Source organism: Castor canadensis, chromosome 16, assembly GCF_047511655.1.
Source record: "Castor canadensis chromosome 16, mCasCan1.hap1v2, whole genome shotgun sequence".
NCBI classification, from domain to species: domain Eukaryota; kingdom Metazoa; phylum Chordata; class Mammalia; order Rodentia; family Castoridae; genus Castor; species Castor canadensis.
Window position 1 is genome coordinate 83502729 of NC_133401.1, and position 13588 is coordinate 83516316.

At 52.1% G+C, this 13588-nt stretch overlaps 1 protein-coding gene across 23 annotated transcripts in view; it reads left to right on the plus strand.

Annotated features, from left to right (window-relative positions):
- The window catches only part of Tenm2 (teneurin transmembrane protein 2), a 1177215-nt gene extending 1168446 nt beyond the window's left edge, over window positions 1-8769 (plus strand). For all 23 annotated transcript variants that reach the window (XM_074057721.1, XM_074057728.1, XM_074057729.1 and 20 more), the window contains 2 exons: window positions 5008-5138; window positions 6641-8769. In XM_074057721.1, coding sequence (XP_073913822.1) covers window positions 5008-5138; window positions 6641-7402 — 893 coding nt within the window. In that variant the 3' untranslated portion in view covers window positions 7403-8769. The remainder of the gene's footprint in view (window positions 1-5007; window positions 5139-6640) is intronic.
- The last annotated feature ends 4819 nt before the right edge of the window (window positions 8770-13588 follow it).

Here is a 13588-nt window from a genome sequence, read left to right on the forward strand (position 1 = left end):
CTGGGCCCCAGGAAGCTGGGTGAATCCCGCTCTGAGATTGAGGGCATTCCTCTGTGCCTGTGTTCAGTGGCAGTGGCAACATCAAATCCTCCAGCAGTCCCAGGACAGGCAGGCCATACATGAGTCCTGACAGAAGCAGTCCTCAGGCTGCCACAGACAGACACTCAGTCCCCTTGTACCGTGCACGATAGCTGTGTCATTCGTTCATTCCTTCACTCTATGGATACTTACAGAGCATGGGCTTCATGCCGGCATCCTTGTAAGAGAGACATCAATGAGTGAAGGAAGTTCTAAACACCCTGACCTAAACAGAGCTTGCATGCTGAGTGAGGGGAACCGAGAGTGAACAGAAAATAAACAAGACCACAAGTGCCACAGCAGTGAGAATGCGGCTGCCATGAGGGGGAGGAGTGAGCAGAGAGAAGGATCTGGAGGTAGGGACACGGGGACAGATTTTCAGCACGGCAGTTGGGCTTAGCTTCAGTGAGGGGGCCACATTCGAGCCTGACTTGAAAGAGCCAGAAGAATGAAGGAGCCTGAAAATACTTTTAGGGACTTGTGGCCCCCAGACCCTAAGGTGGGTGTGCACCTGCCATGCCCAGGCAGAGGTAGAGGCTGGAGCCCAGGGAGCATGGGGGAAAATGGAGATGAGGGCAGAGATGGACGAGGGCCTTCTGGTCCTTACAGACTGTCACAAGGACTTTGGCTTTTCCACTGAGAGAGTGGCACATTGCTGGAGTGTTCTGAGCAGAGGAACAGCCTCGTCTGCCCTGTGTCTGAAGGCTCATGCTGGCTGCTGTGCTGATAGATGTGGTGCAAGGAATGGAGGCAGGGAGGCTGGTCAGAAGGCCAAGCAAGAGCAGATGGCCCAGGAGAGGGTGACTGGAAGAGGTGGATATGGATTCTGGGTGTGTCTCTAAAGTGAACTGAAGGGTATGACAGTAGAAGCCAGCAAGCCCTCACCTTGGTAACTCAAGAAACGAGAGAAGCAGGAGTATCAGTCAGCGTTCAGTCACCATTGTGAAATCCCGGAGGCGGCTAACTTTGTAAAGAGAGAAAGTTCCTTTGGCTCAAAGCTTGGTAAGTCCAAAGGCACGGTGGCCACATCAGCTCAGTCCTTGCAGGGCTCCCTCACACCATGGCTGACAGCAATGGCAGGACCACGTGTGTGGCGTGATCGCATCTCAAAATGGAGCACAGGCAGTGGGTGGGGCCGGGCCTGCTCCTTTTCTAACTGTTCTCTCTCAGTAACTCAAGAGCTGGATGCCAGGGGCTCACGCCTGTAATCCTAGCTACTCAGGATGCAGAGGTCAGGAGGATTGTGGTTCAAAGCCAGCCCAGAGAAATAGTTCCTTGAAACCCTGTCTCAAAAAAATCCATCAGAAAAAAAAAAAGGCTGGTGGAGTAGCTCAAGTGGTAAAGTGCCTGCCTAGCAAGTGTAAGGCCCTGAGTTCAAACCCCAGTACCACCAAACAAAGCTTTGTGCATGTGTGTTCACAGCAACATTAGTCTCCATAGTAAGGAAGTGTAAGCAGCCCAAATGCCCATCAGCTGAGGGGCAGAAAAGCAACATATGGTGTATCCATGCAATACAACCTAGTTTAGCCATTCAAAAGCACTCTTGCATGCTTCAACACAGTATAGCCCTGATGAATTTGGGGAGCACATGGAAGTGAAAGAAGCTGAAATGCCCAGAACAGGGAAACCCACAGGCAGAAAGCAGTTTAGTGGTTGTTGGGGCTTTGCCAGGGGAATGCAGGACTGCTAGTGTGTGTGGATTGCTCCTGAGTGAGGGAATGCTCCAGAGTTAGATTGTGATGGTGGTTGAACCATATGGTGAGCGTCCCAGGAATGTCCCTTGCGTGTGCGATTTCACTTGGTGAGTTTTACAGGCCTGGTAGTTCATGCCTACAATCCCAGCTACTCAGGAGGTGGAGGTAGGAGGATCAAGGTCCAAGGTCATCTGCAACAAAGTTGGCATAAGAAAAAAAAATAACTTAAAGCAAAAGGTTCAAGCGGTAGAAGACCTTAGGAAGTACAAGATCCTGTTCAGTCCCTAGTGCTACCAAAAAAAAAAAAAAAAAAACGGGGTGAGTTTTATGTCATATGAATTTCTCCTAACTTAAAGATCGAAAGGATTTGCTGATGGATTTGATGTGAGGAGTGAGGAAGAAGACATCAAGAACAGAAGCTAGAGGATGGAGTCACCACTTCATCCATGGAAAGGACTGTGCGGATGGGCTTGCGGGGGAAGGTCAGAGCTCAGTTCTGGGGGCTCAGCTTGAAATATAAATAGATCTGCAAGTTCAGAGACCAGGGACAGACGTAAATTTTGGAGTCGGCATCGGCACGCAGGCAGCCTTTGGCCCCCGAGTGGACAAGGTCACCGTGTTTTCGAGTGTAGACAGAGTGAGGAAGGAGCTTGTGGACCGAGTGTCCGATGTGGAGCGATGAGGAGGAACTGAGGGGAGGAAGAAGCAGCTACTACAGCAGGAGAAGGAATGACAGCGCACGCGTAATCCGGAAAGCCACTTGTCAGACATCTCTGAGTCCAACAGGAGAACCAGCTCAGCCTTGGGACCTGACAGCGTGGAGGCTGCCCGTGGCCTTGACTGTGGGAGCGAAAGCCTGGCTCAGGAATGCTGGAAGAAGAGGGACAGGCCCAGCCAGTTAGAGCAGTGTGGGCCGGAGAGGTTTTGCAAAGGGGAAATGTGACATGGTGGTGGCTGAAGGAAGAAGGACGGACGGGAGCAGAATGGCTTTTAGCAGCACACGTGTGTACTGGCGGGGCTGAGGGAGTACAAAGGTGACATGAGTGAGGGAGAGAATTGCATGATGACCTTGAGTTGGCCAGAAGGACTGCAACCCAGTGCACCGCAAATGGCTCAGTCATCTAGCATAAGAGGGGAAGTCATGGAACAGGGGCACAGACACTGGGAGTCGCAGTGCTGTTGGCAAGTGTGTGGAGGTTAGGGACGCTCTGCTCTGGCTGCCTCAGTTTCCTCGGGACAGTGAGCAACAAGGCCACAGCTAGTGGGAGAAAGAGAAACAAAGATGGGAGGCCTGGGGCGAGATGAGAAGACATGAAATCCCCCAGAAAGGCAGGAGAATGACAGGATGGAATAGATTGTCAAGCAGCAGGAAGGCAGGCTCAAGGTACAATTTTTTGTTTTTGTTTTTTGGTATTTTGAAACACGGTCTCACTATGTAGCCCAGGCTGGCCTGGAACTCTTGATACTGTGCTGCAGGCTCCTTAGTGCTGGGATTACGGAGATACACCACCATGCCCAGCTGTGGTCCAGAATTTTAAGTGGCACCTGGCTGCATGGTGATGATTTTCCTCCAGCCACACTGAACTGCACAGATGCAAGAAGAAATAGGCAGTCTTGGATTTAACCAGCATTGCAATGACTCCAGTGATAGAGCACCTGTCTAACAAGCTCAAAGCCCTGAGTTCAAACCCCAATACCACCAAGAAAAAAAGAGAGAAAGAGAGGACCAGGAAGTTGAAGGATGGGTAAAGGAGTTAGGGTAGATGAGAGGTTCTGGGGGGCCAGGGACACCAAAAGGTCATGGGTGTCAGATTGTAAGAAGGAATAAGCCAGAAAGAGTTGGGGCCATAGTCAAAGGGTGGCATGCATGAAACTGTGACATGGAAAAATCAAAATGACCCGTGATGATGACAAGGTCCAGCACACGAGTGTGAGAGTGAGCGGGAAGACCATAAAAGGAGAGGAGCTCAAGAACTAAGAGGCCTGAATGTTGCAGGACTGATGACTTGCCTAATGAATCACAAAAGATGATTTCAGGGTCAGAGAATGGCAGAGGTACAGAAGCCAGAAACTTTGAGAAATTCAGACAAGTGACCCAGGGGTCAGCCACAGCTGCACCTCCAGGTCCATCGGCTGTAGGAGAATATGCCAGGAGGCCGGTGTTCTTGGGGGAGAGAGAGCTTCTGCTGGAGCAAGAAGGGAAAGGAACCCTTGGAGAAAAGGTTCAAGATGTGAGGACTTTTCAGTGACAGATGTGAGCCCCAAGGGTCCAGTGGAAGTATCTCAGGAGAGGTGGAGATGGCACAGGAAAGAGAGGCAAACACAGGATGACACATGCCCTGTCATAAACTGGGACAAGGAGCATAACGAGTTTAGTCCTGGAGTCCAGGCCAATGGTGTTGGTGAGGATGCAAATATCTCAAGGTTCTCTCTTGGTGACAGGAAGGAGTCCAGGAGGCCTGGGGGAAGGGAAGGTCTTACTCTGAGAACCAGGCCATTCCCAGAGGACAGGCCCTGTGGGGCAGGTGGAATAAGCCCCAATGCGAGGGACCTTGGTCCCCACCAGGGCTCTCGTTCTGATCATGCACAGCTGTCTCTTGGCCTCTCGGAGAGGAGTAGGAGGCCTGGAGCAGTGGATCTCAAAAACCAGAAACTGCAGCCCATCCATGTCCAGCCCTTGACCCAGTTCCATGGTGAGCCAGCCTCAGAGCAGAGCCCGGGTCTGTGTGTCCTGCACAGTGACACAGTCATCACTCGCTCTCTGGTTGCTCATGGTGTCCCTGCTTCTAACACATGTCCTTTAAACTCCTGTGACATGCAGGAGATCTTATTGATCAAGTGGCCCATGTGCCAGACACTGCAATATGACCTTTGTATAGATTCTTCCTTTGGTCCTCACGATGACCAGGGAGATGGACACAGTTATTATCTCAGTTCTTACCTGAGAATCTGAGGCTTAGACAGGGGCAGGGACTTGCCCAAGGTCACACAGCAAGGGGAATTGAGGCCCTCCTAACCACAACAGGGTAGTCACCAATTGGCCAAGCTGGGAAGGACATAGACTTCCTAGAACCCTTGTAAAATAGCTCTGGAGCCAGACTGGGAGACACTCACCCTCTCCTGCCTCCTGCTGGAGCCCACCCAGCCGTCCTCTTGGTTTTGTTCTCTTTCCAAAGTGCACCAAAGCTTTTCACCCCTCCTGATTTCAGAGATCTTTGTTTTGTTTCCACCATAGATGTGAAAAGCTGGCTTGTGATGTTTGGATTTCAGCTTAGCAACATCATCCCTGGCTTTCCACGAGCCAAAATGTATTTCGTGCCTCCTCCCTATGAGTTGTCAGAAAGCCAAGCAAGTGAGAATGGACAGGTAAGTGAAGGTTCCCAGAGGTTGTCCTGTGAACAGGACCACACGGAGCCAAGGGCGCCCATAGAGGAAAAGGTGTGGAGGACATTGGGACTTCCTGGAGAAGCAAATTCCAGCACTGTGCTCTGTCACTGTCCACATCCCTTACCACCCTGGACGATTACCTTAATTGTTATGCCATTATCTGTTCAGTATATACCCTGGAGTCACTTCTTGATTAACACCGGCATGGAGAAATCTAGCTGCATCCCACCATCTGCAGTGCCTATAAGATCATAACCCTTTCTGCTTTTATGGGACGTCGTAAACTGTGGTTTGCAGTTTCTGGCCCATTAAAGCTCATTTTTATGCCCTGCATAAAACTCCAGTGCTTTACGGCCCAAATATATGCAGATTGAGTTATCAGAGCATAATCTGTGCTTGGATCTTCCCATGATGACCCAGGGTGGTCACTTTCAATTTGGGTGCAGCTGAGGCCTAGGCCACACCAATCAAGTGGGAGGAGTAGACATCCATGTTCTGCTAACCCCGGCTGCAGGGCCAGCACTCAGCTGGAAGGTCCCAGCTGCTCTGAATAACTTTCCAGATTGTGGACCAAGAGAGAGTCAAGGGGGAGCCTCTGGGTGATTGTGAACGGCACTGTCTCAGTCCTGCCCCTCGGGGACCACGCCATGGATGAATAACCATCATTTCTCTCATTTTTCTAAGTGCTGTTACTTCCCAAACAGGCTCTTCCATTACCCCCAGCCCATCCCCCAACCACCAATTGAGACGAGTGGTCATTTGTGAGCAGAGAACTCAAGGCCAGGAATAAAGTGCTTTCATTCCTCTGCAGACCCAGGGCTAGGATCCAAAGCAACTGACTAAAGCCTGGGGTTTCCCTCTGCCCCTTGAACCTGGGTCTCCCAGCCTGGCTTGTCAAGTAGGAGCACATGCACAAATCTCCCAGAGTGCCTTGCTAACACGTGGCTTCTGGCCCCATATCCCCCTTTGACATCAGGGCACGCCCCTGTGAACCCTCTTCCACTGGTCTTTCTGTGAGTAGCAAGGTTGTAACCCAAGGAAGGTAATGAACACCCAGGACATTGGCCACAGAGAAAAGCAGGGTACCAGGCTGGGCGTTATAGCTGTTCAAAATGGCACCTGCCCCTCAGGTCAGGACACCTGGGGACCAGAGTGTGCAGGGCAGCTGCCACACCAGGACAAAATGGCTCTGTTCCAACAATGCGAGCCGCGGTAAGTGCGTATCCGGGTGCAGACTAGGGCCAGGAAGGGGACTTCCATCACGGTCTTTTAGTGACCCAGTTTTGAACCAACAGGCCACCCCATCAGAGCCTGGGAACCACCCTGCCCCAGCTCAGGAAGGTAGGACAGTGTTAGCTTGTGTTAGTACACACACAGCACTAATTGGCACAGGGGAGTTCCAAGCGTTTTCCTTTCTGGATCTTTCCTAATGAGCTGCCCAGATGACCTTGTCAGCTTTGCCTGTTTTCTTGTGTCCACAGCTCATTACAGGCATACAGCAGACGACGGAGAGACACAATCAGGCCTTCATGGCTCTGGAAGGGCAGGTCATCACCAAAAAGCTTCATGCCAGCATCCGAGAGAAAGCAGGCCACTGGTTTGCCACCACCACACCCATCATCGGCAAAGGTATCATGTTTGCCATCAAAGAAGGGCGGGTGACCACCGGCGTGTCCAGCATCGCCAGCGAGGACAGCCGCAAGGTGGCCTCCGTGCTGAACAACGCGTACTACCTGGACAAGATGCATTACAGCATCGAGGGCAAAGACACGCACTACTTCGTGAAGATCGGCGCGGCCGACAGCGACCTGGTCACGCTGGGCACCACCATCGGCCGCAAGGTGCTGGAGAGCGGGGTGAACGTGACCGTGTCGCAGCCCACGTTGCTGGTGAACGGCAGGACTCGAAGGTTCACCAACATCGAGTTCCAGTACTCCACCCTGCTGCTCAGCATCCGCTATGGCCTCACCCCCGACACGCTGGACGAAGAGAAGGCGCGCGTCCTGGACCAGGCGAGACAGAGGGCCCTGGGCACCGCCTGGGCCAAGGAGCAGCACAAAGCCAGGGACGGCAGAGAGGGTAGCCGCCTGTGGACTGAGGGCGAGAGGCAGCAGCTGCTGAGCACGGGCCGGGTTCAAGGGTACGAGGGTTACTACGTGCTGCCCGTGGAGCAGTACCCAGAGCTGGCAGACAGTAGCAGCAACATCCAGTTCTTAAGACAGAACGAGATGGGCAAGAGGTAACAAAATGGTCTGCTGCCATCCCTTGTCTGGATGGCTCAGCAGGAGTAACTGGCCCCTCTCCTAAGGAGACAAAGGCCTACCAGGCACTGAGGCTGGGCTGTGAGGCTGGACTGCTTCAGGATGCCGAGTGGCAGGAAAGCTCACATTTTCTGAGTTCCAATGCTACCGTGCAAGCGTCAAGTCCTTCATCCTGAAGTAGCCTAGAGCCCGCCTGGCCGCAGATTTTGAGGAAAAAAAAAAAAGAAACAGATAAATGAATGAACAAACACACAACCACGTTCCAAGTTCCCCTTAACGTACGACCCACTTGTTCTGGGTCTGAGGCAGAAACGAGGCAAAAAGAGACGCAAAATACCCAAAAGGACAGAAGAAGAAAACACAAAAGTCAAATAAACAACAACAACAAAAACAAACAAACAAAAAAAAAAAACCACACCGACCGAAAAACAAAGCAATGATGACCAAAAGGCTTCATATCCTAATACCTCACTCATTCACACGTGAGGGCCCATGTCACCAGACCAGCTGAGGACAACGATTCAGACTGCTCGTTGGAGAAATACCTCCGACGTTTTTCCTTTAAGCAAACACAGGTGCATTTAAAACACAACTTTGGGGTGATGTGTGTGTAGCGCCTGGGGAGGGGGGGGCATCAAAGTGGAGGAGTGAGCACTGGAAAGAACTTTTTAAAGAAAAAGAAAAACACAAGAAAAAAACAATTCATATCAAAAGTCAAAACAGAATAATACCGTCCAGCACTTACCTCTCGGGTCTCCAGTTAGTCTGACCTGAGCTAATTTATTTGAGCGCAGAGTGTAAAATTTTAATTCAAAACGGTGGCTATACTCACTACAGATAAGTCTCATACTTTTTGTCTTTGGAGATTCCATTGTGGACAGTAATTCGCAGTTACAGGGTGTAGTCTGTTTAGATTCCGTAGTTCGTGGGTCCAGTTGCGGTAGAGGTGCAGCATTGTTACTCTAACAGGTGTACCTCTAACGGGTACCACTTCCGATCGCCCTGTACATACATTCGCCACAAGGCACAATCACTGTTTCAGACTTAAAATTACTAGTGTGTTTGTTTGGTCCAGAAACTGAGACAATCACCTGACAGTCACCACGAGGAGAGAAAAATAAATAAATAAAAACAAAAAAAATTTTAAAAACTTGAAAATAAAAAAAAAAAAGTCTAATAAGAACTTTGGTACAGGAACTTTTTTGTAATATACATGTATGAATTGTTCATCGAGTTTTTATATTAATTTTAATTTGCTGCTAAGCAGAGACTAGGAGCGGGCAAAGATAATTTATGGCAAAGTGTTTAAATTGTTTATACATAAATAAAGTCTCTAAAACTCCTGTGGACATTGGTCTTCTGTGCAAATGCTTTAAGATGGAGAGGGGCTGACGGAGAGAGATGCTGGGCCACGCCCCGCATCCCGTATCCCAGGTGCTCGGGACTACAAGGGTTTGCACTTTGGGGCTTTTTCAGATTTCAGAGCATCTGCAAATACGTCACGAGAGATCTCAGGAATGGGATCCAGTTCTAAGCATGCAGTTCATTACTGTTTCATCTCCACCTTAGGCACGGAGGCTGAAGGTGATTTTATAGAGTAGTTTTAATAATTGTGTGCGTGAAACTAAGTTTCCTGGTGTGGAATTTTCCACTTGTGGCCTCATAGGCATGATGACACTGTGCTCAAAAGCTTCGGATTTGGGGTTTTCGGATTGGGGGTGCTCACCAAAAAAAACTCTCAGGAGTTTTTTATTAAAGCCTTCTGCTCCCTGGATGGCTATCTCAGCCCCTCTGGTGGGCAGGAGGGTGCGGGTTTGGTGTGCAGGAATGGTGAGGACCCTCCAGCCCCAGCAGGAGTCTTAGAGGACACACTCCCCGCCCCAGGAGGCCTGCACGTGTCTGTGTGGCTCTGCGTACCCTCGTGTTTTCTCCCAGGCTGGATCACCTTACCCCAAAACGTCCACATTTGGGGCAACTCAGGTGTGATGGGTCTTTTCCACTTAGGTGAAGTTCTGTTTCCCACCACGCCTGGGGCTGGAATGATATCATCACCAGCAGCTAGACAAAGTGTGCTCTCGCGGTTCCAGCCACAGGGCTAAGCTCAGTGTTTTCACTGAGCCTTCACCTCTCCTTCAGTCGACAGCACTTTATTGGGAGCTGGCCACCTGGCAGGTGTGGGGCTAAGTTTTGGGGACATGGAAGGTGGGCAGATACAAACAGGGGTCTCACCTCGTGAAAACTGGGCAGAGGAAACAACAGGCAAAGAGTTACGTCAGGAAGTGAAGCCGGTGTTGGTGGCACATGCAATAATCAACAAGGCAAAGAGGATAAGGCAGGAGGATCGCGAGTTCAAAGCCAGCCTGGGCTGCACATTTAGCCCGGCACCGGTGACTCACGCCTGGAATCCTACTCAGAAGGCAGAGATCAGGAGGATCACAGTTCAAAGTCAGCCCAGGGAAAATAGTTGGTGAGATCCTATTTCAAAAAAACCCATCACTGAAAAGGTCTGGTGGCATGGTGCAAGGTGTAGGCCCTGAGTTTAAACCCCAGTCTCAGGGGGAAAAAAAAAAAAAAAGGAGTGAAAATGGTAGGTGTGTAGATTTATAAAGTGACAGACACATCTCTGGACACGTGACCTAGACTGAGGATGTCCCAGAAGCTGCTGAGGTCTGAGACTTCAGGAGCCAGGCAGTATAGAGAGCAGAGTGCCTTCGGGAGGCAGAGGCAGGGATATGCAAAGGGCCTGTGGCAGAGGGGCAGGGTTAGTTCAAGAACAGGTAAAAGGAGTGGTGAGGCAGGAGCACAGCTAGTTGGGTTTAGAAGACACATTAGAGACCTGATTTTTTTTCCACTATTACAAGCAACAGAGGGACTGGTGGAGTGGCTCAAGAGGTAGAGCACTGCCTAGCAAGTGTGAGGCCCTGAGTTCAAATCCCAGTGCCATCAAGAGAAAATAAGACCATTTGCTAAACATGGAAGGAAACTGTGGCCGGGCCGAGCCTCACCCAGTGGGAAGTGGGAAAATCAGACATGTACCCCATTGTAGAACTCCTCCAGGATGCCTGGGAAGCTGGCTGTCACCCTGAGACCCTGCCAAGGTCCAAATCCCTCTGCCTTCCAGGTCACCCAGCTGGGGTGAGGGTGGTTTCCGCAGTGAGAAGGAAAGGGAGGGAGAGGCAGAGCTGGCCTGATTTACCCCAGGCCTCCTGTGCCCTGCTGTCATGGCTAGAATGCGAACAGGACAAGGAGAGAGGGGACAAGGGGCCCTCACTTCCCAGGTACACTGAGCCAGGCCGCCTCCCTCAGAAGGACACGAGTCAGCTACAGATTTGCCTCCTTGGACCTGGCTGGAGTCAGGAGCGCCTGACAAGCGCTCAGAAGAGTCTGGGCTCCAATCCTCAAGCGATAAGCCATGGAATGGTGTCTTCCCCGGGAGATGAACCCGGGGGACAGGGACACGGGCCCCATGCAGCCTCTTGAGTGGCAGGTGTGCCAAAGGGAGCCACGCGTGCACCAGAATTTCACAGGAAGCTGAAACTCTGTTTTGGGGCCACCGTCTTCGAATCGTCCCTGAGCTACACCTGGCCTCTCACTACACGAGCACATCTGACATTCCTCTCCTGTCTCAGCTCACTGGCCAATGGAGAATTCTGGAAAGGCAGTGCAGCCTGGGGTGAAGTTGGTCTGGGAAAACACTGCGTGTCGCTCAGGGGTTAGAGCTACGCTGAAACACTGTGGAAACCAGGGGAAAAGCTGTGTATTAATTAGGGCGAACTTCCTTAGCTGCTTTCAGAGATAAACCCCGTGTAGCTAACTCACTCCCACCATGGTCCATGGCGGCCGGCGGTGAGGACGACTGAGTAAACGACACACAGTAAGTAACTCACGATAGGTTTATTTTTTAAAACTTTGTTCCAAGCACAGGTTTTCTAAGAGTGGAAACTGAGGCATTTCCGTTTGGCACAGGGGAGAGGTTTTTATGCAGGGGCTCAGCAGGACAGAGGGCCCGTCCCTGTCCTCAACAGCCTCTGCTGCCCCAGGCCAGGGAACAGAAACAAGTACATTGAGCCTCTGGCCTCTGTTCCTGGCCTCCTGGGCCTTTCAGAAGGAGGGACATTTGGAGAGTCGTGGGTCTCAGCAACATGAGTCCTGGCTGGCTGAGAGGGGGCATTCACGCAGGCATCTGTCCACATTCCCGGTCACCAAGCGTTTTGTCACTTGGCACCCTCAGAAGCCAGGAGTGCAAAGGTGAATCAAACATGGCCAGCGACCTCACGGCCTAAGGTGAACTCAGAGCCCATCAACAGTTCACGGTGGGGACAGGGCTGGCAGGATGTGATTGACAAAGGGAAAAACCCAGAGGAGTGCTGTGCGCAGCATCTGAGCGGGACGCTGGCCGGGAAGAGAACCAGGCAGGGACTGGGGGCGGCTGGGGACTGAAGGTGGAGCAGGTGCTGCAGGAGCAGAATGAACACGCAAACAGACGGGAGAGCTAAAAAAGCCGCGGGGGCTGCCTGGGGGCTGGGATGGGAATCACCTGGGGGAGGCTCAGCGGAGAGCCTCCCCCAGCACAAGAGAGAGAGAGAAAGACTGAGAGAGGAAGAAAGGGAGGGGAGAGGCAGAGAAAGGGGGGAGAGAGAGAAAGAGAAGGGGAAGAGATCGAAAGCGAAGAGAAAGAGGGAAGAGGGGAGGAAGAGAATGGGTCTCACCTGGGAGCTTTCTCAGCAGAGCTTCCAGGGGCACAGAATCAGCCTCTGGTGACAGGTGTCACAGCTCCCAGCTGATCTCCCCAGCAGCCAGAATGGAGGCAGTGCTGGATTAGGGCTCAGAGGAGAATGAGGCAGGAGTGAAATGAGGCTGAGAAGCTGGGCCTCTCCTACAAGGTCATGAGGTAAATGCCTGGGGTTCTTGTAGATGGGAGGGATGTAGTTAGAGAATTTGGGGTAACAACGGGGAGGGGGGTGGAAAGAGCTCCAGCCTTGAAGGTTCTGGCAGGGCCACACAGGGCCCGATCTCCAGCTGGGCTGTGAGGACAGACAGAGCTGCACAGGACGGGACTTGGAAAGTGAGAATTCCAGAATGTCCCCCAGAGCTGGGGACAGTGCATGGGTGGAATGCCAAGAGCAGGACTCCCCCAGGCCCAGGTCCTGCAGCAACTGACCCCGCCTCCGGTGAAAGGACCCACCACCTGGGGGGCGTTTAAGAAGGCGATCCCACCTCACCTTCCCTCCTTCCTGAGGCATCTGGACAGCCTCGCTCCGTCGACCAACACCCCAGCTGGCACTCATCTTGGGGCACCCTCCAAAAGAAGTCCCCACAGACTCCACCTGCTCCCCAAACCCCACCCTTCCAAGCCTTGGCCTTCTCCCTGAGTGCAGGGTTTGCCTGTGGCCACCAGGGGGCAGCCTTTCCCACATGATGGCGCGGGGCCTGGGTCCACGGTGTTGTCTGAAGACTGGAGCTGGGACCGGATCAAGGGGGTCCTAGGAGGACCTCAGGCAACAGGAGGCTGCTGCAGGGGCGTGGGCTCCAGGAAGCAAGGTCCCCAGGGCCAGCCAGGCCAGGTTCCAACCGCAGCTTCTCCACTTATCTCCTGGGTCAAATGCCACTCACGCCTCGCCTCCCTGACCCCCACTTTCCCTCATTTGTTAAAATAAGGATGAAAATACCACTGTATAGGATTATTTACAAAGGCTGATAAAAATAAGATGTGTAAGCCGATGGAGTGGCCTCAGTTAGTAGAGCGCCTGCCTGGCAAGCATGAGGCTCTGAGTTCAAACCCCAGTGTTTGATGAGTGAGTATTAAATGGTAGCTATATCATAAGGAAAAAAGTGGAACATGGAACTCAGGGCCTCCGGAGCTCTCCCCCCTGAGCCCGGCTCCCCGCTCAACTTTCATTTAAAATCCCAGCTGCTCCCCTCTCTAGCTAAGCTGGGCTCTTTCCCTCACCTCTGCAGCCTCAGTTTCCTCCTCTTGACCTGGGCATGACAATCCCACCCCTACTGAGGGGTTTGCTGTGAGTATTTTCAGTCTCTGGGAGAACTGGAGTGGCCCTCAGCACCTACCTAGAGTACCACAGGGGTAGCCTCCTCTGGCAAGTGTCCTCGGCTTAACCTCTACCCACCCCTGGCCTCTGTATCCCTACTATTCTCTCTGCCCCATCCCTT